The following is a 27,522-nucleotide window of genomic DNA, read 5'->3' as shown; positions in this document are numbered from 1 at the left end:
CTGAGCAACGCTACCAGAACTTGTAGTTTGAAGGGTTGGTCCAACTCTTCTTTTGCCGTTCCTCCTCTGCCCGTTGGGCGGCGGCTTCCATGGCTTTTTCTTTATCCCGTTGTTTCTTGTCCTTCAATTCCTTCATTAACTCAACCGCTTGCTTCATTCCGTGCATTTCTTCGATTCGTTGACGGCGACAGAACTCGTATGCTGCCAAAGAGGTGATTGCGAATGCTCCAACGGCCCAATTTCCGGCAGACCACAATGAGCGCATTCCTGGACGTAGGGTTAGCTATTCATCTTTGTCCCAGACATCAAGAAAATCAATAAGCAGAGTGTTGAAATGTACCTCCGAATACACCACGGATACCACCAATACCAAAGCCGGCGCCAATGCCAGTTAATAACGACTCCCGCGCGCATGGAGCTTTGTAAAATGATGAGATTTCGCTCATGGATACATCCCCCACCACTTCCGAGTATGACACATCTTTGGGGTTCTTTCCACGAGGCTTATAGGACGCATTGGCGAGCATGTTTACCGGTTCTTCGGGGTTGCCGAATGCATCCCATAGCTTGCCAACTTGCGACTGAGGGAAATCGTGTTTGGGTTTCGTGGGATCGGTATTGGGGGTGCTTGCGGGAAGATGACTGCCAGCCTCCTGGACAGAGGCGGAATCTCGAGAATCTTCGGCCATGATGTCGTAATGTGGGTGAGCCTTCTGACAATTGACTGTAGTTCTCGCGATCCGTAAAAGAGGAGCCGATCCATATCAATATCGCGGGCTATATATTATCCGTCATCGGCTGTACTCGGATAATTATTCCGGGATAAGATGACTAAGATACTTTCACACGCGTAAATGGAACGCGAACGCGTCAAGCAGATTACGGATTAGAGCAGCCCAACTAGGACTGTACCTTTTTACAGACATTGGTTCAAGGTACTCTCACCTCACTGTTCCTCTTTTTTATCCCCGCGTTTCTTTCACCCGAACTTGTTGACTCTATTCTGCTCATTCCAACAATAATATTTTAATGTTCATCTAACGCGACTCAACCTGTGAAAAGGATTCTGAGCAGCCCGGCTGGGGCCCAAAATTCGCCATGCCTTCGCGCAAACCCAGCAAGTATGGAAACAACAAATTCAGATCCGGCGCAGCATCTTCAAATCCACGTCGAGCCAAGACCGTCGAGTTCTCCTCTCTCCGCTCCACCGAAGCAACCTCTCAGGATGAGAAATTCGAGGCCATTCGGCTGGCAAACAGTATCGATGAATCGCTGGGATTTCCACGCTTCGAGTCCGGCGAGACCAGGGCTGGTTGGCTTATCAACATGCGCAGCACCACAATAGAAGACACAACAGTGCCAGGTGGGCGCGCCGGTGTTGATTATTATTTCCTCCAAGACGACGGAGGCAGCTTCAAGGCAACCGTCGAGTATGATCCATACTTTCTCCTTGCGGTTAAAAAAGGCCATGAGATGGAAGTAGAGGAATGGTGCAGACGGAATTTTGAAGGTCTGATCAAGAACTTCAAGAGGGTGGAGAAGGAAGACTTAGATCTCCCAAATCACCTCCTTGGACACCGGAGGACGTTTGTCAAGCTAAATTTTGCTAATGTGAGCAACCTCCTCGAGGTTCGGCGGGAACTTCTGCCTCTGGCCGAGAAAAACAAAAAAAACGCGACGGATATGGACGCATATGCTGAAATGTCCGGGTAAGTGATGGTCCAAAAATCTGGAAACCTTACCGTTTACTGATTGAGTCTCTCAAGTGCACCCACGGGTTTCGACCTTTTTGATGACGAGATAATTAATGAGCAACGACATAATGGCAACATGCAAGCGAGTGATTTTATTGTTGATATTCGAGAGTACGATGTTCCGTACCATGTCCGAGTATGCATCGATAAGGGTTTGTACTCTCTCTTTGGGAAAACGGTGAAACCTGGGCTAAGACTTGATTAGATATTCGGATTGGAAAGTGGTACAACGTGGAGTCAAGACAAGGCGTGATATCTTTGAAATGCCTTGAAGACCGACTCACACGTGCTGATCCTGTCGTCCTCGCTTTTGACATTGAGACCACAAAACTCCCCCTCAAGTTCCCTGACGCTGTCATTGACCAGATTATGATGATCTCGTACATGATCGACGGCCAAGGATTCCTCATCACGAACAGAGAGATTGTTTCAGCAGACATCAACGATTTCGAGTACACTCCCAGACCGGAATACAGCGGACCTTTTGTGATTTTCAATGAACCGAACGAGCGAGCGGTTCTAGAGCGATTCTTCGAACACATAAAGATTGTTAAACCGACTGTCATTGCAACATACAACGGTGACTTTTTCGATTGGCCGTTCGTCGAGACGAGAGCGAGCGTCCAGGGAATTGACATGTACACGGAAATCGGTTTTAGAAAGAACAGCGAAGACATCTACCAAGCCGATAATTGTGTTCACATGGATTGCTTTGCATGGGTGAACCGTGATAGTTACCTTCCGCAGGGAAGCCGTGGTTTGAAAGCCGTGACCGTCGCAAAGCTTGGATACGATCCTGATGAGCTCGATCCCGAGTTGATGACTCCTTACGCAAGTGAACGGCCTCAAACACTGGCCGAATACTCTGTTTCCGATGCTGTTGCGACATACTACTTGTACATGAAATACGTGCATCCTTTTATCTTCTCCTTGTGTACCGTCATTCCGCTCAACCCAGACGACACATTGCGAAAAGGAACCGGAACTTTGTGTGAGATGCTTCTCATGGTACAAGCTTATCAGCATGATATTGTTCTTCCCAACAAACATAAGGATGCTGCCGAGGCATTTTACGATGGTCACCTCCTGGATTCTGAAACCTATGTTGGTGGTCACGTCGAAAGTATCGAAGCTGGTGTTTTCCGAAGTGACATCCCGGTCACGTTCAAAGTTGATCCTACTGCAATTGAAGAACTCATCCGCGACCTTGACCATGCGCTCAAGTTCAGTATTGAGGTCGAGGAGAAGAAGTCGATGGATGATGTCACAAACTACGATGAAGTCAAAGCCCAGATCATGGAACGTTTACTGGATCTGAAGAATAACCCAAGTCGCAATGAGGTACCTTTCATCTATCACTTGGATGTTGCTTCCATGTATCCCAACATCATGATCACCAATCGATTACAGCCCGATTCAATGATTGATGAGTCGAATTGTGCCGCGTGCGACTTCAACCGGCCCGGCAAGACTTGCGATAGGCGAATGCCGTGGGCCTGGCGTGGTGAATTCTTGCCTGCTAAGCGGGACGAATACAACATGATTCGGAGGGCCACTACAAACGAGCGTTTTCCTGGACGACATAAGAATGCTCCGACGAGGGCATTTGGCGAGCTGAGCATCGAGGAACAGGCTGGTGTGATCAGAAAACGACTGCAAGATTACAGCAAGAAGATCTACCACAAGATTCACGATAGTAAAACCATTGTACGAGAGGCAATCATCTGCCAAAGAGAAAACCCCTTTTATGTTGACACTGTGCGAAGCTTCCGTGACCGTCGATATGATTTCAAGGGAAAACAAAAGGTCTGGAAAAACAAAACAGAGTCATTGCAGTCATCGGGTGCGTCTGCTGCTGAGATTGACGAGGCCAAGAAGATGATTGTCCTATTCGATTCACTGCAACTTGCACACAAGGTTATTCTGAACAGTTTCTACGGTTATGTGATGCGAAAGGGATCTCGATGGTATTCCTTGGAGATGGCCGGTGTGACTTGTCTCACGGGTGCTCATATTATTCAAATGGCGCGAGAGCTTGTTGAACGTATTGGCCGACCCTTGGAACTCGACACTGATGGTATTTGGTGTATGCTTCCGGGAACATTCCCTGAAAACTTCTCTTTTACCCTCAAGAATGGAAAGAAGTTAGGGATCTCGTACCCATGTGTCATGCTTAATCATCTGGTTCACGGCAAGTATACCAACCACCAATACCAGTCGCTTACCGACCCGTCCACCTTCAAGTATGAGACCTACAGCGAGAACTCTATCTTCTTCGAGGTCGATGGACCATACCGAGCCATGATCCTGCCAACCTCAAAGGAGGAAGACAAAAATTTGAAGAAACGATACGCTGTGTTCAATCACGATGGGTCATTGGCTGAGTTGAAGGGTTTCGAAGTCAAGCGGAGAGGAGAGCTGAAGTTGATTAAAATCTTCCAGACGCAAATCTTCAAGTTTTTCTTGGAAGGCACCAACCTCGGGGAGACATATGCTGCTGTCGCACGAGTTGCTGATCGGTGGTTGGATGTTCTTTATGAGCACGGAGCTACATTGGCTGACGAAGAACTCATCGACCTCATTTCGGAAAACCGAAGCATGTCAAAGACGCTGGAGGAATATGGAAACCAGAAGTCTTCACCTATCACCACAGCGAAGCGTCTGGCAGAGTTCCTCGGTGAGCAAATGGTCAAGGACAAAGGCTTGAACTGCAAGTATATTATCTCCTCAAGACCAAGAAACACCCCTGTCACCGAAAGAGCCATTCCTGTGGCCATCTTCTCTGCCGAAGAGAACGTCAAACGATACTTCCTGCGAAAATGGCTCAAAGGAGACCCTGGCGACATGGACCCCCGCAATGTTATTGATTGGGACTACTATCTCGAGCGTCTGGGATCGGTTGTGCAAAAGCTTATCACAATTCCCGCTGCTCTGCAGAAGATTCGGAATCCTGTTCCTCGGGTTGCTCATCCCGATTGGCTACAGCGACGTATCAATCAGAAGGATGACAAGTTCAAGCAGAAGAAGATGACTGATCTGTTCACGAAATCGGAGAAAGTGCCCCTCTCATCGATATCAGCCAATATACTGGAACATCGTGTTCAACATGTCGGTGACTTGGACGAAGCACTGGCAAATTCAACACAGAAAGTCCAGTCGCCCGAGACCAAGGTGTCTCAGAAGAGGAAACACTCCGAAGGTCTTTCTAAAATAGCACTAGATCCCTTTGCTAGCCTTCCTGCAGTCATGCCATCAATCACAGACGATTATGAGGGCTTCCTCCGATACCAAAAGCAAAAGTGGAAGATCCAGAAGCAGGCACGAATTCGGCGCCGCCAATTGTTTGGTGACCGGACGACCGTCGCTTCAGACTCCCTGGGTGGCTTCTTCCGCAACCAAGCACAGATGCTCTACATCAGCACCTGGCAGGTCCTGCAGTTGTGCGAAACTGGTCGCCCAGGAATTGTGCGAGCTTTTGTGCTAATCGATCAGAAAATTCATGCACTTAATGTCAAGGTTCCGCGACAGTTTTATGTGAACCTGAAGCGAGATTCATTACCCGACATTGAAGTGCCCGACTGTGAGGTCGAGAAGGTCAATCACACATTGCCCAATGGGCACCCCTCGGTCCACCTCTTCAAGGTGTCCTTGTCCGAAGACACTTTCCTCGAGGAGGCAGACAAAATGGACGCCCTTTTCCAGCATTCAAGTATCGAAGGTGTATACGAGCGGAATGTTTCGCCGAGTATCCGAGCGGTCCTCAAACTGGGAAGTCATTGCACTTTCGATGAAGAGCAGCGTGGCGTTTTGGGTGAGGGTCTAGAGAAGGGCTTTGATCTTGCCACATTACTGCATACTACCTCGGACCAACCCTACCTCATGAAATCACATTTGGCGTACCATTATCTTTACCATGTTGCCTCCGGAGATAGACAAGTATTTGCTCTGTTCTCGACAGCGACGAATGAGGCGCATATTGTCATCCTGAACCGGACAAGGGATGTGCAAGGTATGCCGAACGTTGACAAGATCTACTCCGAGCTGCTTTCTCGCAAGCTACAAGAATCTAGTGATGAGTCGCAAAACGCCTTCCAGTACCAGGACAAGATCCACTTCAAAACCACACAGGTGATGACCCGGAGAAAGGCCCATCTGGAGATCGGCGATTTGGTAAGAAAGCTTCGGAGCGACGAGAGCCAACCGGCCATCCTGGTCATCCAGTCTCAGCAGAAGGACCGCTTGTGCCACGATATTCCTATACTGAAAGAGTACCCAACACTATCTGTGAAGCCCGAAGCGTCAGATATGGAAATGCCGCCACTTGGCTGGCAGTCATTCATTGCTAGGCGTCTTGTGACCCATTATTTGTATCTTTCTGCTTGGGTTCAGCACTTGACTCTGCTGGCTCGGTACGGCGATGTCCCTCTCTGCAATTTGGAGACTGATGACCCTCGGTACCTCATTGATATCTCGTATGCCAGACGGCTCCAGCAAAACAATGTTGTCCTGTGGTGGTCAACGTCCCCGCGACCAGATCATGCCGGATATGAAAAAGACGACGTAACAGGTTCGTTGGAAGTTGTGAACATGCCTTCTGTGAATGTGCCAAATGCCTATGGGACAGTATGCATTGAATTAGACGTTCGCAACCTCGCCATCAACACAATTCTCACTTCCTCGATCGTTAGCGAGATGGATGGAAGCGATACTCTATTAGCTTCCGGCAATGGAGAGGATACCGGTGTGCTGTACTCCGAAAAGGCTTTTGCATCTGCCGGTGCACATGTTCTGCGAGACATGGTCAAACACTGGTGGACTGAGGCTTGTGCCGGAAATAGCATGGCCGACATTATGGTTCAACACTTGATTCGATGGGTTGAGAGTCCAATCTCATGCCTTTATGATCGATCTTTGCACAACTATGTTCGGATGCTCTCACGCAAATCGTTCCAGAGGTTGATGGCGGAGTTCCGACGGGTTGGCTCCAATGTTGTCTTTGCCAGCTCCACACGACTCTTACTTCAGACCACCAAGACCGAGGTAGGCAATGCCTACGCATACAGTCAGTATGTTTTGAAATCGATTCGGGCGAATCCTTCATTCCATTTCATTGATCTCGAGATCCGGGAGTACTGGGACTATCTTCTGTGGTATGATGAGTATAACTACGGTGGCAAGGGCTGTCGTGAAGTAGTTGAGGCCGAGAACCAAGACCTTGAGACTGTCATGCACTGGCAACTCAATCGATTCCTGCCGGCGCCCATGCAGACCATCTTCCACGACTGGGTTGTGGAGTACATCGAGTTGATGCATTCCTTCAAACGCCCCGATCTCCAGGATGGCAATATGTCCTCTACACCACGCATGACCCAAATCCCCATCGGCCAACCCAGCGACAAAGAGAGTGAAGAGATCACTGCTATCCTCGCGGAACGATTCTCCAAGCCTCTGAAGAAGCAGATCTCCGGCCTGATTCGCCGCCAGCGTGATGAAATGCTACACCCCGAATTAGCATCCGACTATGCCTTCCCAATTCTCCCGGGTGTTCTAGTCGATCCCGCCAATGACAAACGCAATCCTTCACTAGAGCTGGTGAAGCTGCTGATGCAGGTTCTGAGTCTGTCGAAGATTACCACACTCGAATCTCGACTGTTGCGTCGCGAGTTGCTGGCACTCTTCGAGGTGCGCGAATTCAGCAAGGAAGGCCGATTTGAGAACCCCAGCACCAACCTGAAACTGACGGAATTAACATGTAACGCCTGCTGTCTCATCCGTGACCTGGACCTGTGCCGCGACGAAGACGTGCTGCCCGACCCAGAAACCGATAACAAGACCCCCAAACCATGGCGTTGCCCCTTCTGTCAGACGGAGTATGACCGTCTTGCACAGGAGGAAATGCTTATTGGACAGGTACAGGGTCTTGTGGTGGAATGGCAGACACAGGATCTCAAGTGCTCCAAGTGCCACAATGTACAGATCAGTGAATTCATGGAACACTGCTCTTGTAGTGGTATCTGGGAACCAACTATTGATCTCAAAGAGACGAAGAGGAAGTTGGAAGTGTTACAAAGTGCAGCCAAATTTCACAATCTGCAGTTGTTAGAGAACGTGGTTGACAGTGTGTTGACCCGGATGTGATCACTTAATTATTATTTTGGTCGCTGTGATACTTTCCATGTTTTCTCAAGGCGTTTTTCAAATTCTGGAGTCTTGGTGGGGATGGTTGTGTTTATGTTTATTGTTTTTTTTTTCCTGCATGGCATCGGTGTTAGGCCAATGTAAATAGTGGAAGCCGTTGGTGATCAACGTCGATCTCCCTTCACCCTTTTCCAACTCTTTCCCACCTATCTTCACCCACTTTTATCTTTCAACAACGATTCCCTCTCGGTCGGAATTTTAATATTAGCGCCAATCCCTGAACACAGTGACCGCAGGGAATAATAAGGAATACAGTGAGTCTGGTTTGGCGGGGCTGAACCGCGCGCCTGTCAAGTTCCGTGGAACATCGCGCATGAGGCTGACTGCTCCCATGATCATAGGAACATACGAAACAAACATCCCTATCCTCACGCACATATATATAGAGTTCAAACTCTCCGTCTGAACCGATCCAAACTACTTGAGCACCTCCCCCTCCGTCCCTATGGCACAGCCTCCGAAACCACAAGTTCAGCCATGTCGCTATAAGACCGGCAAGACCCTTGGCGCCGGCTCATACTCCGTTGTTAAAGAATGCGTTCATATCGATACCGGTCGTTACTATGCCGCGAAAGTAATCAATAAACGCCTGATGGCTGGGCGCGAGCACATGGTAAGACCATACACACCCACGGTTGATCGTCGTGGTTTGGGGATTGGGCAGCGATATTAACAAACCCTGGGGGTAGGTTCGCAATGAAATCGCCGTGCTGAAAAAAGTGTCCATGGGCCATCAGAACATTCTCACGCTGGTTGACTACTTTGAAACGATGAACAATTGTGCGCGACCTCCCTACTGCAGCTAGCATATATATGGCTGCCTAATGTGACATACGGCCATAAGCTAATCGTCAGTCCTGTCTAGTGTACCTGGTCACTGACCTTGCCTTGGGTGGAGAGCTATTCGACCGCATCTGCCGGAAAGGTAGCTACTACGAGAGTGACGCCGCAAGTTTAATCCGCGCTGTCCTATCGGCCGTGGCTTACTTGCATGACCATGGAATCGTACACCGAGACCTGAAGCCTGAGAACCTACTGTTCCGTACCCCGGAGGATAATGCAGATCTCCTTCTCGCTGATTTTGGCTTGTCCAGGATCATGGATGAGGAGCAGTTCCACGTATTGACAACAACTTGCGGAACACCGGGATACATGGCGCCGGAGATTTTCAAAAAGAGCGGGCATGGCAAGCCAGTGTAAGTTGAAACCCGAATATTCTGGTAGTTGGTCCCTAACAAAGCGATACAGTGATATCTGGGCCATTGGTGTAATCACCTACTTCCTTCTATGCGGTTATACCCCCTTCGACCGGGACTCCAACCTAGAGGAAATGCAAGCCATCCTAGCAGCAGACTATGCCTTCACTCCATTGGAATACTGGCGTGGCGTCTCTCAAGAAGCCCGCGACTTCATCAACCGTTGCCTAACCATTGATCCCAGAAAGCGCATGACAGCGCATGAAGCCCTGCAACATCCTTGGATCAGCCCACCATACGATACTTCGCGGACTGGCTCCGGCGAGGACCTGCTGCCGACGGTAAAGAAGAACTTCAATGCACGACGCACGCTGCACCGGGCCATCGATACTGTGCGTGCGATTAACAAGCTGCGCGAGGGTGGTGGGTTCATGATGGATGGGGTGATGAGTATTGACCCGAAGCCCGAGCGAGTGAACGGGGCAGAGATTGTTGAAGAGAACCATGCTGCCCCTGTACAAAACGGTGGAGGCGGTTCTATGCAGTTCGATAGTCGAGGGAATGCGCGTGGGCAGTCGGAGATACAGATTCGGGAGCAGGAACGGAGACTTAAGGAGACTATGGCCGGATTATGGAATCGAAACCTTTGAAAGTGAGTGGCTTGATTGAACAGGCATGTTGGGATGAAACTCGAACGATCTATTTGTTTGGGATACTTGACAATGTTTCTATGCTTGTTTTCGGGACTACATCGTGATAGCAGTACATATTCGGTCTAAATGCAACGATTAATGACATTTCCAAATGTGTAAGTGGATTTCATTAATGCGGAGTTCTCATGAAATCTCGGGTCATAAGTCACACAACCATGCACCATCTAACAAAGACAATCAAGCTAAGCCCAAAAGAGGACGGCCATCATCTAAAGAAAGCACCCAACTTCTCCACTCCTGCCACTCCTTATACGATGCACTCGCCTTGAGCCCCTGATACCTGGTAGCTTTGAACTCCGAAACCTGGTCCCAAGGGTTGCCAGAATCCGCAGCCCGAAGCAATCGTCGAGCAACACTGCCACCGCCATCCCAGCCAGCCTTCCGCATCAGACTCTCGACAGTCTCTTCCTTCGACCACCCTTGTTCAACAGCGACATCGGGCAGATAGGTGGCACCATAGCGTCGGTGGTGGTTGATGAACGAGATCCGGAGCCCGTGTATGCCTAAAGTCCAATCCATGGCGTCGTCACAGGGCTCGAATGAGCCCAGGAGGGTCAGTGAGCATGATAAAGCAGGGAGAATGGATTTAGTTATTGGAGAGAAGCGATTATCATCGAAAGCCCTATTCAGCCGTATTAGTTTGGTTTTCCTAGGGGTTTTGAGGAACGACATACGAAGTCATAGCGTAGGTCTTTAGTCCTGTGTCAAGATTCTGTGGTTCGAATGTGCCTATGCACCCACGTAACGACTTGCTTCCGCTGCGCGACAGCGTATTCCACGTCACGAACAACGGGTACTTCTGAGATGTGGAGCGCACCGGGGCACCCGGGGTTGTAGCGGCAGTCGAGCTAGACATGAGCGAGTTGGATGAGGTGTTGGAGGCGCTGGAGGGAGTAGAGGAGTCGGATACTTGACTCTGTAGGCGGCTGACGGCGGGCGGCTTCAGACTGCGCTGGTTACTTGTCTGGAACTCGTCATTTACAGACAGTGGCGGACCTGATTCTTCGGCCTCTTCGTTGTCCGAGTCCGTTCCTTGGGCTCGGGATCCGAGGCTTGAAAGCTTCTTGGTTTGCTCATGCTGTTCCCAGAGGGCTTCTACGGTTGAAAGTTTGATTAGGTCATGATTATCGAAGGAGGAGGATAGGCTTTCGAAGCAGTAGTAGCACTGTGCTGTATTGGCCATTTTTCACTGGAGTGAAATGCAGTACTGTACTGGTTGAGTGAGAGTTGGAACTCCATGTAGTTCCACGATAAGAGAGAGGGGCAGGCTTATCGGTGGATCAACCTGGAGCAGGTTGGGGGCGGGGCCGACGGATGAGGTCAAGGGTACTCAGGGTGACAAGTGAGGTATGGATTCTCATGCACTTTTGTTTACATATTCATAGTTATGTAGGCTAGTTCTTCTGACATATATCTCTTCCATTATCTATTCATTGATTCGTTTTCATAACTACTACTAGGAGATGCTTATCTGTGCAAATCTCTAATCTATGACTTGACAAGCAGGTTCTTACCAGTCATCTCGGCTGGTTGCTCGACACCCATGGCAGCAAGCACAGTGGGAGCAACATCACCCAGAACACCACCCTCCTTCGCAAGGCTCCAGCCAGCCGGGGCGTTGGCCATAACGAAGGGAACCTTGTTAAGAGTGTGCGAGGTCTTGGGAGTACCCTTCTCGTTGAGCATCTCCTCGGCATTACTGTAGAATAAATTGTCAGCTTGGAGCGCAGTCGTTTGATTTGAGGCACACTTACCCGTGATCAGCGGTGATGAAAAGAATGTAGTTGTTCTTCTTGCAGGCCTCGTAGATCTCACCAATGGCCTTGTCAGTGGCAGCAACACCCTGGATGGCAGCCTCGTACACTCCAGTGTGTCCAACCATGTCAGGCGGGGCGAAGTTGTTCATGACGAGATCAAACTTGCCCTCGCCAAGACGTTCAGCCATCTTGGCACCGACAGCGGCGGCGCTCATCTTGGGGTCAAGGTCGTAGGTGGCCACTCGGGGCGAAGGGATCATGTCACGAACCTCACCAGGGAACTGCTTTTCAACACCACCGTTGAAGAAGAAAGTAACATGCGCGTACTTCTCAGTCTCGGCAATGTGGCACTGCTGGAGGTTCTTCTTGCCCAGCCATTCGGAGAGGACATTGCCCATGTGCTGAGGGGGGAAAGCAACGGGGAAAGTGTAGTCGGTCTTGTACTGGGTCATGGTGGTGAGGGAGATGTTCTTGGGGTAAGGGAAATCGGGACGCGGTGAGCGATCGTAGTCACCCAGCAGCTGGGTAATCTCACGAACCCGATCCGAGCGGTAGTTGAAGAAGAAGACGGTATCGTCATCTGGTACCAAGTTAGTCAATTCCCATGTACATTTGGATCCCTTTCTCTTTGGACAAACCTTGGATGCGGCGCTCCTTGCCACCAACAATGATGGGCTTCAGGAATTCGTCATTCTCCTTCTTCTCATAGCGTTCCTTGATGGTCTGGAGAGGGTCCTCGCTGTCCTCGCCCTCGCCGGTAACCAGACCCTTCAGACCGACCTCGACACGCTCCCAGCGCTTGTCGCGGTCCATGATGTAGTAACGGCCGACAACGGTGGCAATCTCACCGACGCCGAGCTCTTTGGTCTTGGCCAGGAGCTGCTCCATGTAGATGGTTGCGCTCTTGGGGTCGGTATCACGGCCATCACCGAAGAAGTGAATGTAGACCTTGGGGATCTGGAACTCCTTGGCGACCTCGAGCAAGGCAAACAAGTGGGTGATATTGGAGTGGACACCACCATCCGAAACCAGACCGCACAGGTGCAAACGACCATTGCCCCCCTTGGCACGAGTGAAGGCCTTGACAACGCTGTCAACCTTGTTCAACTCGCCCTTCTTCAAGGTCTGATCAATGCGAACACTGTCCTGCCAGACAACACGACCGGCACCGATGTTCAGGTGACCGACCTCACTGTTGCCCATGAGGCCCTCGGGCAAACCGACTGCAAGCGAGGAGGCCTCGAGTTCGGTGTAACCCTGGGCGGTCTTGGAGTTGGCCTCGGCGAAGCCAGACATGAACGGAGTCTCGGCGGCGGCGATGGCATCACCCTCAGGCGGGGCATTGGGGTTCGAGATACCCCAGCCATCAATGACAACTGCATCGCATTAGTCTGAGAACATTTTGGGGACCTGGGTGGAAGGACTGTCATACTTAAAGCGACTTTTTGGTCGGCCATGGTGGGGGTGGAGTTGTATTGTCCCGTAATCACCTATAAAAGCAGGTCAATCGCTGTTCTCTGTACCCAAAGTTCATCCACCTTGATGAATAACCAGGTCTGCTTTACCTTTTCAAATGGTGAAAGAGGATAAAATGTGTTATAGGGGAAAGACAAAAGTGTTGGCCGGTGAAGGGGAAGGAGGGGCTACGGTGGACCATACGTCGCATGTGGTTCCCGCGACGTCACATCTACCATGGCCTAGCTCCTCCCGTTCCGACAATTCCCTAGACTTCTCGGCTCAACGTGGTTTTCATACTTCAATAACCCGACTTCCGATCCTGTCCTGGATATCCACAAATGGCTGCTAGATCCCCGACAGCAGCTACTCCGCTGCCGAAGTCCTCCGTTGCGCCCGAAAGTCCCTCCAAAGACGCGACCGAATCTCCTCAAACCGTGCCTTTCCCATCACCCCAGACTTTTGAAATCATCCCACCTCTCCACGGTATTCTTCTTCGCTTGTTATCTCAGAAGGGTCCAAGTGGACGTGGTGCCCCTGGAGAAGCTCCAGGCGGCCCAGGTCAACAAACACCCAGTAATAATGGTTCAACATCACAAGCTGTCCCCGAAGTCCCTACCCTCGATCCAAATGCCCACCCACCACTTGATGTGAAAGATCTTCCCATCCAGACCAGCTCTGTGAAGATTCGAATTCAAAAGGCAAGGGCGGTAGTGGAGGGACTACCAGATGTCCACCGATCTGTGGAAGAGCAGCAGAACGAGATTGCAGAGCTTGAGGACCGTGTGGCTCGTCTTCAATCTGTCATTGCAGACTTTGGAAGCCGTGCAGCCAAGACACAGGAATAAACAGGCCTTAAGACCAGTGATCCCGGCTGATATGCATATTAATTTGCTTTATTATTTGTTCATATTCTGTGGTGTTTATGGAAAGGAATATACCCAATGGTTTTTTATTTTTTTTATTTTTTAATTTTTGTTTTCTCATATTTTGATATTGGAGAATTTTCGTGATTGAGCTTCAACGCAGGGAAGGCACAAGCAAAAGCAGATGCAGAAGCAAAGGAAACCACGATTTACAGCTTCTAATCAATTGTTGCCAGGTGTTTTAGATCATCTTGTACTTGCTTTGTATATAAAAATCCGAATGTTATAACTTCCCCCCCGATTCGGCGAAACTCTCCGATATCGTCGTGTATTTCTCTGCCTGAGGCATGTAGATCCCCCTCCAATCCCCCACCAGCTTTTTTTTTCTTTTAAACCTTCTTCTTTTCCTTCTCTCCTTCCTCCTTCTATTTCCCACTTTTATTTCATTTTCACTCAAAATGTCCACTTACGCTTTGTCTGACGCCCACCGGGCTGTAAGTGCCTCCCTGGGCATTGAATTGAGATCTTATGAAGATTGGTGACTCATGACTTTATAGCAAATGCACGATGGTCTCAAGGAGAGCGACCCTGAAATCGCTGCCATCATGGTACGTTTGAATTGATTTAGGGATTGATTGCTACAATCACAACCTGTTTTCCTATTCACAAGACCAACTGTTAACAGACATTGTCAATAGGAGCGTGAAATCCAGCGTCAGCGTGAGTCGGTCGTTCTGATCGCCTCCGAGAACTTCACCTCCCACGCTGTCTTCGAGGCCCTGGGCACCCCCATGTCCAACAAGTACTCCGAGGGTTACCCTGGTGCCCGTTACTACGGTGGTAACCAGCACATTGATGCCATTGAGATCACTTGCCAGAACCGTGCTCTCAAGGCCTTCAACCTCGACCCCGCCAAGTGGGGTGTCAACGTCCAGTGTCTGTCTGGCTCCCCCGCCAACCTGCAGGTCTACCAGGCTCTGATGCGCCCTCACGACCGCCTCATGGGTCTTGATCTCCCCCACGGTGGTCACTTGTCTCACGGTTACCAGACCCCTGCTCGCAAGTGAGTCTCGATGGATTCTGTCACCTCATCCCGGAGCAACGTCATTCTAACCAGTCTGCTAGGATTTCTGCTGTCTCCACCTACTTCGAGACCTTCCCCTACCGTGTCGACCTTGAGACCGGTATCATCGACTACGACACCCTCGAGAAGAACGCCGAGATGTACCGCCCCAAGTGTCTGGTTGCCGGTACCTCCGCCTACTGCCGTCTGATCGACTACAAGCGTATGCGCCAGATCGCTGACAAGGTCGGTGCCTACCTCATTGTCGACATGGCTCACATCTCCGGTCTGATTGCCGCCGGTGTCATTCCCTCTCCCTTCGAGTACGCCGACGTTGTCACCACCACCACCCACAAGTCTCTGCGTGGTCCCCGTGGTGCCATGATCTTCTTCCGTCGCGGTGTCCGCAGCACCGACAAGGCCGGCAAGGAGGTCCTCTACGACCTGGAGAACCCCATCAACTTCTCCGTGTTCCCCGGTCACCAGGGTGGCCCCCACAACCACACCATCACCGCTCTGGCCGTTGCCTTGAAGCAGGTTGACACCCCCGAGTTCAAGCAGTACCAGACCCAGGTCATCAAGAACGCCAAGGCCCTCGAGGAGGAGTTCAAGGCCCTCGGTCACAAGCTCGTCTCCGACGGCACTGACAGCCACATGGTCCTCCTGGACCTGCGCGCCAAGAACCTGGACGGTGCCCGTGTTGAGGCTGTCCTTGAGCAGATCAACATTGCCTGCAACAAGAACTCCATCCCTGGCGACAAGTCCGCCCTGACCCCCTGCGGTATCCGTATCGGTGCCCCCGCCATGTCCACCCGTGGAATGGGTGAGGAGGACTTCAAGCGCATTGCCCGCTACATTGACACCACCATCAACCTCTGCAAGAAGATCCAGGGTGACCTTCCCAAGGAGGCCAACAAGCTCAAGGACTTCAAGGCCAAGGTTGCCTCTGACACCATCCCTGAGATCCTGGAGCTCCGCAAGGAGATTTCCGCTTGGGCCAGCACCTTCCCCCTGCCCGTTTAAATTGGCTTCCAACAATGCCAATCGGGGAGTGAAATATTATAAGATATGAAAGTTACGAAGAGAGATTTAAATCTCTGAGATCTCGCGCGTTTCAACATCAACTATGAAAGCGTTGGGAGATCGAAATATCCACGGTGCGTTTTATGGGGTTTATATACAGGTCTGCTTTTTTCAACCTTAGGGACATCGGTAATTTCTACATTTATTTTCTCCTTTTTTCCTTTACTTTATGCATGAGACGAACCACTACATAGTTTTCTCGCTTCAACTTTGAGAAGAACTGATTTTCAGGGGACCAAAAGTTCAACATCTGGCGTGTGGGCTTCTTTTTGGCTACTCAGCTCAGAATCAATACAGCCACTTATGGTGATTATCATACTACACTTGTAGAGACCGCTGCAACAAAGTAAGGGGAATGTTGTCAACAAATGATTCTAGTTGATTAGTAGGCCTTTCCCTATCTCCAATCATAGAGTTACATCTGCTCGGCCGACTTGCGGCCGAACTGGAATGCCGATCTATCACAACATCATCGGGGTTTCCCGTCACACAAACATTTAAAAAGGGACGAATGCGTCCTATATGTCTTCGACGATAATATAAAATTTGAATAGTTCGTCCAGAGAATATCAAAATGCGATTCCATCATGTTCTCCCACTCACCGCATCTTTGACGGTACTAGCAGCTACACAGATGCCACTAGCCGATCCCAGCCTAATGATCAATGGAGTGGAATTCGAAACCCGAGCTCACTGGATGCGTCTAGCAAACCAGGCATTAGGAGATATAAGCGGATCACCCTGTCCTTTTGCAGCCTTTGGAACTGTGATAGTAAACCACACAAACTCCGACACGGGCGAGCTTATCTGTATGGGTGTGAATGAGAATGGGAAAACAGGGAATCCCTCGTTGCATGGTAAGAGTCTTCGATATATTACTTGAGACTTGGCTAATATCAATTGATATAGGAGAAATTGCGGCGATTGCCAACTGCACTAGTATTCTAACTGATCCTCATGGCAAATTCCGTCTTTCTGCTAGCGAGGCACAAGCAGCATTTGCTGATCTATCTCTTTATACTAACGCCGAGAGTTGTCCAATGGTTAGCTTTGATCTGCCCCGTGTTTGAGACTAGCACTGACTTCATTGATTAGTGTGCATCTGCCATTCGGTGGGCCGGCTTCCGCGAGTATATTTACGGAACATCGATTGCAAAGCTCATTGAGAAAGGCTGGGGACAGATCCGTATTGCATCTGTGGATGTCTTTGAAGCCTCCTTCGACCTTCCCTATTCATCACGACTGATTGCTGGCGTTCTTACTAATGAGACGGATCCTTACTTCTTGTGGCAGTATGATCCAACTTATCCTTGCCCTCAAGGGTGTTCAAGAACCAAGACTGGGACGAGCTGTACAGTGGGCTCAGGCTGAACTCATGAAGAACGAGAATAGACAGTGAAGGGGACATACTCTTGTAAATGACTAGATAGTACTAGACTAGTCCACATATAGATGTAAGTAGTGTTTAAACGAATCGACATGAGCTTCTTTCTAATTTGTACAAAATTTCATTGGGTATAATTCTTTTTTCTGTCAAGCTTTCGCCAGGTTCATACATCGTCGAGCGTACACTTGGCTGCCGTACAATTCCAGGTTGACAGATCTTTCTTATGCGGAAGCAGCCTGCTGCTGTTGGACCTGGGATTGGAATTGCACAATCTATCCGTAAACCGTCAGTATGTGATCACTGAAAAACCAAATTTCTAATCATTTACCTCTGTGCGCTTCTTCTCGGCCTCATCCTGCTTCGCCTCAATCTCTTTCTCAATTCGCTTACTGCATGACATAAATCAGTGATGGTCATGGATCAAGATGCGAGGCACTGACATCTCCTTCTCAATAAACTCCAGTCGGCCATTGACGGCCATAACAGCCTCGGTCTTGTCTTGCTTCAACAAGACCGGACCAACCATCTTGAAGATGTTTGATTCATCATCTAACTGGGCGAATTCGCTCTGCACACCTTGGTTCTCCTGCTGTTGCGACTCGAGCTTCTGGCGGGCATCGACAAGAACTTCGAGATCTAATCAGGAAATGAACAATTAGCTACCATGATAAGACAACGCAGTTTCAATATAATTACCGGTTTGCATCTGCTGGAACTCATCTGAGAGAGCCTGGAGCTGTTTTTGGGCGTCCATGACGGTTGGCGGGGAGAGTGGGAGAAGGGAAAACCGATTAACGTCTGCCCGCCCGTCAACAACCTCCCTTCCCCCTCAACTCCCATCCAATCCTTCTCCACCCACATCCAAACTTGTTTCCTCTTTAAAGTCTTTCAATTTACTCTACCATTCAGTCGATCTCCTATCATTCAGCTTCCGGTCATCGTCTTAAAGCCGCTGCCTAGATCAAACGACACCCTTCCCCTCTCCACCTCCCCGCTTTATCGCTCCGCGGTTGACTTGCCACATACCCCCGAAGACTTGACAAACAAGCCAGGATAGAGAAATCGCCATAATGAGCAACACAGATTTCTTGGGGCGAGCGATTGACACGGTGAAGAAGGCGATCGAGAACGACAATGAGGGCGAGTACGAGCAGGCTTATCAGCTCTACTACGCGGCATTGGAGTTATTCATGCTGGCGTTAAAGTGGGAGAAAAACCCAAGATCCAAGGAGATGATCCGTGCGAAGACGGGAGAATATATGGACCGTGCAGAGAAGCTCAAGAATCATTTGGCTTCGGGTGAGGGTAAACAGAAACCAAGCGCAGTGGGCGCGAATGGAAAGGTTGCGCAGGGAAGTGGTAAAGGGTAAGATATGACTGCTTCAATCTTGTCTTGCATCATCACTAGGTGTTGTCCTGTGGATGAATACCTTTCGAGGGCCAGCTATAGACCTTGTTTGTGCTGAATACTGACGAATCGTACTGGAACAGAAAAGAAGATGACGATAATGGTGAAGATGCGGACGCGAAAAAGCTTCGATCGGCCCTGCAAGGTGCTATTCTGTCTGACAAGCCGAACGTGAAGTGGGAGGATGTTGCTGGTCTGGAGAACGCGAAGGAGGCCTTGAAGGAGGCCGTCATCCTTCCTATCAAGTTCCCGCACCTGTTCACCGGCAAGCGACAACCGTGGAAGGGAATTCTGCTCTACGGTCCTCCAGGTACAGGTAAATCACATCTAGCTAAGGCTGTCGCCACGGAAGCGAACAGCACATTCTTCAGTGTCAGCAGCAGTGATTTGGTATCAAAGTGGATGGGAGAGAGTGAAAGGTAAGCATCCAATCCAGCCGCGCACAGTTGGTCCGTAGAATTTCAGGCTGACCGGCCCTAGACTTGTTAAGCAATTATTCAATATGGCCCGTGAAAACAAACCCGCAATCATCTTCATTGATGAGGTCGACGCGTTGTGCGGACCACGCGGTGAAGGCGAATCCGAAGCATCCCGGCGTATCAAGACCGAACTCCTTGTGCAGATGGATGGTGTCGGCAAGGATTCAAAAGGCGTTCTGATCCTAGGCGCAACCAACATCCCCTGGCAGTTAGATGCCGCTATTCGGAGACGATTCCAACGCCGAGTCCATATCAGCTTGCCCGATCTCAATGCACGGATGAAGATGTTCATGTTGGCAGTGGGCTCCACGCCGTGTCAATTGACCCAGGCTGACTACCGATCATTGGCCGAGATGAGCGAAGGCTATTCCGGTAGTGATATCAGTATTGCTGTGCAGGATGCCCTGATGCAGCCAATTCGCAAGATTCAAACAGCGACACATTATAAAAAGGTCAGTCAAATGTCCTTCGAACCTTGAACGATTACATCATTTGCTAACTTTACTAATAGGTTACCGTCGATGGAGTGGAGAAACTCACTCCCTGTTCACCAGGCGATGCAGGTGCAGCGGAGATGACTTGGCTCAGCATAGAAGCAGAGCAACTTCTGGAGCCACCACTCGTCCTGAAAGACTTTATTAAAGCAGTTCGGAACTCTCGCCCTACAGTCAGCCATGAAGATCTCACCCGGAACTCAGAATGGACGAAAGAGTTCGGTAGCGAGGGTGCATGATCAATTAGTCGACTTGTACATCGTCTCTAAATTTCGATTGGATCCCAATGCCCTTTTTCCTGAGGCCAACTCTGCATAGCCCATTCTGAATCTCTTATCTCGCATCCTGGCTATACCTTCAGGTTTCTGTGGCTTCGGTGGGGGCTTGCTTTCCACAATATGGTGTGCAGGGAATGTATCACCTTCTATCTTTTTCTGTTCCTATCTGCGTCGAGTACTTTTGGCAATGGCGAGGCGTTTAACGAGCAAATATCCATGTGTTTTTATTCTGGGGGATCTGTTCAAAGGCTTGCAAAGGCTGTGATCTATACAAATACAGTACCTCGATTTATACAGGGTCTGAGACTGAACGGGCCCAGCTATGTATTGACGATCCAGTAGATAAGCGCCAATTCCTGTCTTTCGATTTCCTATAGCTTTGACCGTTGAATAAATGAGTGCCGAAGGCTCAATTTCTATCACACGGTACCGGGTACAGAGTACACGATACGAACCACGCGAGAATGACCATACAGGAAGGTTTTCCAATACATAAACAACAGTGCATTGCTCAGATCCGAACAAGGTCCCAAAACGCCGAGTGAAGCAACACAGATACAAAAGCACACAAGAACAGGAAAACATTGCATACTAGCATGACATGTCGGGGAATCTCTCGTAGAAGGGTTGATGACGCTGGAAAAACGAACAAAACAAAGCAGCCAAAATGAACAAGACAAATCAATAAATCTACTAGCCAAGCATGCTCTTACTAGAGCTCTCCCGGCGTTTGAGCATCTCACTCTTAGCCCGCTTCAAGCCCTCGCCTAGCTTCTTGGTCCGCCTCCACTCCTGACCCATCTTTTTCATGCGAACGGTCGCGACAACCAAAGAGATGGCAGAGCGGAACTTGCCCCGTGGAGATCGCGCGGTATTACGATCCCGAGCTGAAACACCCATTTCGGAGATCATGCGGAGGTCGGCTTCGTTACTGTAGTTCACGTTGTGTTAGTAAGAGAAACGTTGAGTGTGCTGAAAGGGGGAGTTAACGAACCATGCTACGCGAACACGTTCACCGAGTTCCATCAGACCCTTACTCCAGGCCAGATCACGGCGGAACTTCTCCTCCCGCTGCAGACGGGCACGAAGCCAGATGATTTCCTTGCCTAGACCACGCATCTCCTTTTCGTGTCGGATCTTGTTGGTCGACCTGCCTTGAGATAGCTTTTCTAGAACTTCGTCGTAGCGTTGCTGTAGTGTCTCCAAGTCCTTCAGGGCTGTTTCAGCCTTGCGAACGCAAAAGGATCGCTCTTCACGGATGCGGCGAACCAGGGCCTTCAACTCATTCAATCGAGCGTCTTTCTCTGAAACCTTCAGGGCCAGGGCCTCTGCTTCGATGGTCGACGACTTGAGCAGCTCATGGAGATCCTTTTGGTCCTCCTCCTTCATGGCGGCACGTTCCAGATCACGGTTTTTGGATTTGACCTCCTTGAGAGATCGGTGTGCATCCGCGAGCTGCTTGCGTAGACCACGCAACTCTTCGTTGAGCTTGTTAGAGGGTGAGTCCTGCAGAGAGCGGGAATCGAATTTGTTCATGAGGGCATCGTGAAGATCTCTTTCCAGATCTGAAGCTCGCGATTTCAAGGTGCGCGCATAGGCTTTGTGTTCTGCGTCACGCTTTAGGAGAACCTTCTCGCGCTTGCGGGCCTCATCCAGGCTATGCCGAAGAACAGACAGGTCGCCATTCGCCGTTGACTGTTCGTGATCGGCTGGCTGTTGTTGCGCAAGAAGCGTCTCCAGCTCCTGAATTCGTCGTTCAAATCGTTGCACCTTTGTCTTCGCCGTTGTCAGCTCTCTGTCCCGGTTTCCGGAGCCAGCGAGCAGCTTGTCCTGAAGACGATCGATCTCAGCGGAAAGACGGTTCTCCTCTGCTGCTGCACGTTCAATCTCGGAGCCAAGCTGTTTCTCGAGGGTTTCCTTGGCTTCCATCAGGGCAGCCTTGTCGTCCCGAAGTCGTTTCAGTTCGATCTCTAGTCGAGTGCCAGTCTTCCGGAGTTCGAGCTTCTCACGGTCAAGCCGGGTTGTTTCATCACCATTCTGGGCACGTTCAACCTGGGCCTGGAATTCGTCCCGCTCAGTCTCCAACTCAACAATGGAAGTCCGCAAATCGTGCAGCTCAACATGAGCATTGGCAAGCTGGTCACGGAGAGTTTGTCTATCTGCAATAGCCTTCTGCAATTGTAATTCCACATCGGCTGAGCCCTTCTGAGATCGGCCCTTGGCATATTGTTGCTCATCTGCTAGGCTTGACTGTAGAACAACCACTTCGTCTTCCAAGGCTTGAACCTTCTCCTTGAGGGAGTGCTCCTCACGCCGGGAGATACGAAGCTCTTCTCGTACGGTAAGAAGGTCGTTGCGTTGTTCATCGATAATCTGTCTCTTCTGTGCCAGATCGTCACCCAGTTCTTTGATTTGGCGGGTGAGCACCGCTTCTTCTTGAGTGTGGCGCTGCTTCTCACTGTCGATGGCGTCCTGGAGCTTGTATTCCTTCCCTGAAAGAGAGTGTTCGGCTGCCTGGAGTCTCTCAACCGTGCGCTTGTAGTTTGCTGCTTGCTCTTCCGCCCGCTCCTTCTGAGACTGCAATGCGCGCTTGGTGCTGTCCCAACGGTCTTGCTCGAGGGCAAAAACACCTTCTTTGTCCTCGATCTCATGCTGAAGAGCTTCGATTTCATCCTGGAGTCGTTCGAGCTCCACCTTGTGTTGCCAGCGCATGTTCTGGTTGTCTTGTGCGCGATTGGTGGCCTCCTCGACTGCTTGTTGAAGTTCGCGGATCCTGGACTGTGCTCGGGTCAATTCGCCTTGAAGACCCCCAGACTCATCAGTCAAGGCGCGGTGTCGAGTCTGCAGGAGTTCCTTCTCTTCCGTCCGGCGTTGAGCATCCTCGAGGGCTTCTTGTAGTCGCAACGCTGTCTGTTCACGATCCCTGACCGCCGAGTCTCGTTCGCGCCTAGCCGCCTCCAGGTCTTGGCCGAGCTTTCCGGCATTGCTCTTCAGGTCTTGCTGGATGGTATGGTAGCGCTCCTCAAGCTGAGCTACGGATCTAGTTTTGTTCTCAAGTTCAGTCTTGAGGGCTTCATTCTCTCGCTGCAGGTCATGCATCTCCACTTCGAGATTCTGAGCCCTCTCTTCGAGTTGCCGGTTAAGCCCCTTTGTTGTGAAGGACTTGTTTGACATCTCGTCTTGTAATTCTCGGAGGTCGTCTTCGGCACGATCCTTTTCGTCCACTGCCTGTCGTGCAGTGTGGGCCGCTTCTTCTGCGTCTAATTTTGCCTTCTCAAGACTGTCTTGAAGGTCTTGGAGATGCTCCTTCGCCCGGTCAAGCTCGACTTGGAGTTCCGTAGCTGCGTCGTTCTCGTTGGCGCTCTCTCTCAATTCCTCCAGTTGTTCGTCACGCTCTTCGATGACCCGATCTTTTTCTCGGACCGCCGCTTCCAAATCCTCAACATCATCTCGGAGTTTCTCGACCTCCTGGGATTGGCTGTCCTTGACCAATCTCAATTCTTCGCGTAGCTCTCTGATCTCTTTATCCCGGCTATCGACCTCCTCACGCATCAGATCCATTTCCTGTTGTACCTCCTCGTCGGTTTGTCCTCGTCGGGCTTTCTCTCTCAAATCTTCGATTTGTTGACGGTAATCTTCCAAATCGCGTTCTGCTAGTAGTAGGCTTTTCTTGTATCGAGAGATATCGCGCTGCATTGTCAACTTCAAAACTTTGAGCTCGGTGTTCTCTTTAAGGGCTGTGCTGTTATATTCCGGGCCGGCTTTCGACAGTTGCTCCTCGAGGTAGTGGATTTTCAGCTTTAAATTCCAATTGTCCTTGTCAAGTCTGTCGATGATCTGAAAAAGTCAGCGTGCGCTTCCAGATAAGGGGAGTCAGAAGAACAAACCCTCTCTTGTTCTTTCAAAGTCATATTTTGACCATCACCTAGGACACCACCGCTGCCACGACCCAGCCCCGGAAGAGGGGTACTCTGCACACTGCTGCTGGCTGCTTGAGGAAGCGGCGTCGCTTCATCAACTGTATTGTCCTCCTCGTAGATACCGGACCCATCAATAGGTGGCAGTCCGTGGGTATGGGCCATGCGACTAGTCTCTCGCATATAGCCGGGAGTCTTGAGACCGTCCCCTCGAGTACCGATATTTTTGAGGTAATTGTTCTTTGTCGCGCTTTTCATCAGAGGTGTGAACTCTCCTTTGGCTGGTCCAGCTGCAGGAAGGTGTCTTAACGCGCTTCTTGTTGACTTGGAATTGTTGGCGCGTGGGGTGCCGAGTTTGTTGCTATCGGAGACGCGTCTCCTTCCGTTGTCAAACCCCTTGATCACATCGTTATCCTTGGATGGAGTATGAAATGAGTTTTCCACTGAGTCCAGGGCAGATAGATGTGTTCTTCCGACGCTGCGAAAGCCGTTGGTGAGATACGTCGCGTTCCCGTCGATTTCCGTACGCGGTGTGTCGATATAAGGGAACGCCATTGTGGCGGAACAAAGTGAAGGAACGTGTCAGTCTCGTTCATGCAACCACCCTTCACAACAGGTTCTTGGGGAAGGACAATTGGGCATGAATATCTGAACCACCCGAACGTGTTGTTGTTTAATGTTTGCAAGTCGGAGACTGTTGATGTCTAGCCGGATATAGTTTAGCGTGTGTTCAAAAGTGGGTCATTGGACTTTCTACCTTTTTTGCTTTTTTGAAGAATTCCCCATGAGGTCATTGAAACACCATTTTGGAGATTGTAAAGATGGCAACTGAAGAGGATATTGCGTGGTTTAAATCCACATTTCATCCTATTCCTAAGCCAGAGCTCCCCGATGACTCGGTCGAATACTTCATTTTTCATTTGCCTTCCCCCGCCCCCGCCGTTATCGACGAAGCTGCCGAGACTAGGGCCCGATTGCTAGAGGTGCAGCGCACTGCTGCAGAATTGAGCAAAGATCTACTCAAAGACTACATCTGGCAACGAGAAGGTTTTCGCCTTGAAACTGCTAAGGATGATGGTATGAAATCATTCTTCACTTATCTGCTCATTTAACTAATGTCGATCATCGATTGCAGGGATTACATATCTTAGCGGCCGCACCAACTATGGAGACTCGATCGAAGACGAATGGGTTGTGGTCTATCTTTTACGTGAATTAACCAAACGACACAAGGATATCTGGGTTCAAGTACGGGATGGCGATGGAGAGTTCCTCCTTGTCGAAGCTGCGGGGACTCTTCCTGCCTGGCTCGAGCCGGAAGTCGCAGACAACAGGGTAAGCTTGGATGACCAGCATACAGAAAATATAGAAAGCTAATCCAAAACTTTCTCTCGAAGGTCTGGATTAATCAAGGAGGTCTCAAAATCATCAAACCCAAGCAAGATACTGGGAAGAAAGTCACCGAGAAACTCTCCCTTCCGCAAGCCCGAAAGATCATCCAAGGAGAACCGGATCGCTTCATCAAGTCCACCATGATACAAGAAGAGGCCTTTTACAGGTTACGCAATTACCCCAAACAAATTTCCGAAAACTTGCACTCGGCAATAGTAACAATTCCCCGCAAAGTCGCATACCTCCTCCGTCAAAAGCCAGGATATATATCACCTGCCGTGGAAGCATTCTACATCCGGGATCCAATTGCCCTGCGCCCCCTTCGTGCCGAAGATGCATCCGGTCTCACCTTCAAGCCTGATGACATGGTTACAGTGAGTGTTCGATTCACGCGCGTTGGGTATGCTCAGGTGAAAAGTCAAGAATTCCCCATTCCAAGCACATGGGCGGGTAAATTGCCACCAGTAGACGAGGACAAAGCATATGCTCGCGCGGAAACTGGAATGAAGCTTGCGTGTGGGTTTGAAATGTTACTCTACGATCCGCACCACCAGGACAAGGCAGCTGTCAGAGAGATGAAGCTCCTCTTGGAGGATGTTGAGACCGGTGACGAACAGCTCCCAACAAATGAAGAGATCGAGAAGACATGGGATAAGCAAGAGGACGATGAAAAATGGCTGGACATCAACTTTGAGGATCTAGACCGAGAGCTGAAAGGCAAGGGCAAGGGCAAAGGCAATAGCCAGGGCGGGAACTTTGGTGATGCAAGTGCACAAGAGAACCTACAACGAATTGTCGCTCGCTTCGACGAATTCCTGAATGACACCTCGGCCGGCTTTGACGGAGCCGAATTCGACGAATTCGAGACTGATTCTGACGTTGATGATGATGATGATGACGACGAGCTTAGCAGTGACGGAGAGGACAAAGATGCTTCATTTAACGAGGAGGAATTTGCACGAATGATGAAAGAGATGATGGGTATGCCTTCCGGATCGGGTCAAGGCCCGGATCTCTCAACACCATTACGCAACCGAATCAAAGAGCTTGAGGCAGAGGATGAGGAAGACGATGAACTGGAGCAGATCCAAGAACTCTCTCGACAAATGGAGGCCGAGCTGAAAAAGACGGGTGTCTTGGATCTGAACGGAAAACAGAAAAAGCTGTCATCTGGTGATGGTTCTATTAATGGAAAGGATGCCGAAGCCGAGGATGCCGAGGATGATGAGAATGTCAATATCAACCTCGCCAAGAATATCCTGGAGAGTCTTCAGGGCCAGGCTGGTACTGCGGGCCCCGCAGGGAATCTACTTGCCATGATGGGGCTGAATATGCCCAAAGACGACCGGAGCTAATTGTCTCTAGAGTTAACGGAATGAGTCCGTTGTGAACAAAATCAAGTCCACTTCTGCTCCGGAATTGCCCATATGTAATTTCGCCAACAATTCCTGAAACCTACAGGTTATGAGACATTAGTTGCCCGTTCTACGGGCTATGACATAACTGATCGGGATTTGATTGGTCTGGTCCCGCAGGCCGCAAGATAATCCTAGAGTTGCTAGAGTTGAGGCTCCAAAACAAAACATCACGGATCAACAGTTTTCCTAGAGTGCCATTCACGACCATTCCGAGGGTTTGGGGCTCATTCAGCCAATGGATACAAAAATAAATACAGTTACCAACCTAGTTTGTATTTCCACGGTTCTTCGGAATGTTAAGCAATGATCCCATTTCACGGAAACCCGCAACGGAAACCCGCACAAGCATAATCGATGATATGTATGGTCCGGGAATATCCACGCCCGGTGTGCCTAGAGCAGTAGGTCAAATAACGCTCTTAGACTTTCTTCGATCCCCATCGACCCCACCTCACGATAATCGCGCAGACCCCCGATCCACATGAAAATTTTATTTACAGTTACTGTAGAACTGACTGACCAGCGGCCATGTTGATTTACCAAGTTGTCATCTATCGAAGCCAATGCCATTGCTCTACCTTAGAAGATGCAGATATTATATGTCATGTGCGTCTCAGTGAAACATCCGAAACTGACCACGTGGGACTAATCTGATTTAATCATT

General features: G+C 49.9%; 11 protein-coding genes across 11 annotated transcripts; 6 read left to right on the top strand and 5 right to left on the bottom strand.

The window, feature by feature from the left end:
* Positions 1-10: 10 nt before the first annotated feature.
* Positions 11-689, bottom strand: N7520_008546 (COX20 family protein; the record flags this gene model as incomplete). Its single annotated transcript, XM_057142480.1, has 2 exons — positions 11-267; positions 341-689. 2 exons carry the CDS (start codon positions 687-689, stop codon positions 11-13), a joined length of 606 nt encoding a protein of 201 aa, XP_056991768.1.
* Positions 690-1,098: 409 nt separating this feature from the next.
* N7520_008545 (DNA polymerase epsilon catalytic subunit POL2) lies at positions 1,099-7,892 on the top strand (the record flags this gene model as incomplete). Its single annotated transcript, XM_057142479.1, has 3 exons — positions 1,099-1,709; positions 1,767-1,906; positions 1,960-7,892. The coding sequence occupies 3 exons, from the start codon at positions 1,099-1,101 to the stop codon at positions 7,890-7,892; spliced, it is 6,684 nt and encodes a 2,227-aa protein (XP_056991767.1).
* Positions 7,893-8,397: 505 nt separating this feature from the next.
* N7520_008544 (serine/threonine-protein kinase) lies at positions 8,398-9,798 on the top strand (the record flags this gene model as incomplete). Its single annotated transcript, XM_057142478.1, has 4 exons — positions 8,398-8,565; positions 8,642-8,732; positions 8,818-9,148; positions 9,201-9,798. 4 exons carry the CDS (start codon positions 8,398-8,400, stop codon positions 9,796-9,798), a joined length of 1,188 nt encoding a protein of 395 aa, XP_056991766.1.
* Positions 9,799-10,038: 240 nt separating this feature from the next.
* On the bottom strand, positions 10,039-11,044 carry N7520_008543 (AMMECR1 domain-containing protein; the record flags this gene model as incomplete). The annotated part of the gene is made up of 2 exons (XM_057142477.1): positions 10,039-10,483; positions 10,536-11,044. 2 exons carry the CDS (start codon positions 11,042-11,044, stop codon positions 10,039-10,041), a joined length of 954 nt encoding a protein of 317 aa, XP_056991765.1.
* A 305-nt stretch (positions 11,045-11,349) lies between these two features.
* N7520_008542 (phosphoglycerate mutase, 2,3-bisphosphoglycerate-independent) lies at positions 11,350-13,075 on the bottom strand (the record flags this gene model as incomplete). The annotated part of the gene is made up of 4 exons (XM_057142476.1): positions 11,350-11,560; positions 11,616-12,198; positions 12,257-12,994; positions 13,051-13,075. The coding sequence occupies 4 exons, from the start codon at positions 13,073-13,075 to the stop codon at positions 11,350-11,352; spliced, it is 1,557 nt and encodes a 518-aa protein (XP_056991764.1).
* A 339-nt stretch (positions 13,076-13,414) lies between these two features.
* On the top strand, positions 13,415-13,921 carry N7520_008541 (mediator of RNA polymerase II transcription subunit 9; the record flags this gene model as incomplete). The annotated part of the gene is made up of 1 exon (XM_057142475.1): positions 13,415-13,921. The coding sequence occupies one exon, from the start codon at positions 13,415-13,417 to the stop codon at positions 13,919-13,921; it is 507 nt and encodes a 168-aa protein (XP_056991763.1).
* Positions 13,922-14,397: 476 nt separating this feature from the next.
* On the top strand, positions 14,398-16,025 carry N7520_008540 (glycine hydroxymethyltransferase SHM2; the record flags this gene model as incomplete). The annotated part of the gene is made up of 4 exons (XM_057142474.1): positions 14,398-14,433; positions 14,497-14,547; positions 14,638-15,002; positions 15,065-16,025. The coding sequence occupies 4 exons, from the start codon at positions 14,398-14,400 to the stop codon at positions 16,023-16,025; spliced, it is 1,413 nt and encodes a 470-aa protein (XP_056991762.1).
* Positions 16,026-17,788: 1,763 nt separating this feature from the next.
* N7520_008539 (tubulin-binding prefolding complex subunit YKE2) lies at positions 17,789-18,226 on the bottom strand (the record flags this gene model as incomplete). Its single annotated transcript, XM_057142473.1, has 3 exons — positions 17,789-17,861; positions 17,913-18,108; positions 18,169-18,226. The coding sequence occupies 3 exons, from the start codon at positions 18,224-18,226 to the stop codon at positions 17,789-17,791; spliced, it is 327 nt and encodes a 108-aa protein (XP_056991761.1).
* A 316-nt stretch (positions 18,227-18,542) lies between these two features.
* N7520_008538 (AAA family ATPase VPS4) lies at positions 18,543-20,092 on the top strand (the record flags this gene model as incomplete). The annotated part of the gene is made up of 4 exons (XM_057142472.1): positions 18,543-18,838; positions 18,964-19,299; positions 19,361-19,811; positions 19,871-20,092. 4 exons carry the CDS (start codon positions 18,543-18,545, stop codon positions 20,090-20,092), a joined length of 1,305 nt encoding a protein of 434 aa, XP_056991760.1.
* Positions 20,093-20,824: 732 nt separating this feature from the next.
* N7520_008537 (putative spindle-pole body protein (Pcp1)) lies at positions 20,825-24,603 on the bottom strand (the record flags this gene model as incomplete). The annotated part of the gene is made up of 3 exons (XM_057142471.1): positions 20,825-21,062; positions 21,126-23,968; positions 24,019-24,603. 3 exons carry the CDS (start codon positions 24,601-24,603, stop codon positions 20,825-20,827), a joined length of 3,666 nt encoding a protein of 1,221 aa, XP_056991759.1.
* A 266-nt stretch (positions 24,604-24,869) lies between these two features.
* N7520_008536 (putative regulatory factor Sgt1) lies at positions 24,870-26,795 on the top strand (the record flags this gene model as incomplete). Its single annotated transcript, XM_057142470.1, has 3 exons — positions 24,870-25,125; positions 25,184-25,383; positions 25,446-26,795. The coding sequence occupies 3 exons, from the start codon at positions 24,870-24,872 to the stop codon at positions 26,793-26,795; spliced, it is 1,806 nt and encodes a 601-aa protein (XP_056991758.1).
* Between the last annotated feature and the right edge of the window lie 727 nt (positions 26,796-27,522).

The sequence above is a fragment of the Penicillium odoratum genome, assembly GCF_028828045.1.
Source record: "Penicillium odoratum strain IBT 22623 chromosome Unknown utg000006l_segment0_segment0, whole genome shotgun sequence".
NCBI classification, from domain to species: Eukaryota; Fungi; Ascomycota; class Eurotiomycetes; order Eurotiales; family Aspergillaceae; genus Penicillium; species Penicillium odoratum.
This window is presented reverse-complemented; position numbering and strand designations above follow the sequence as displayed.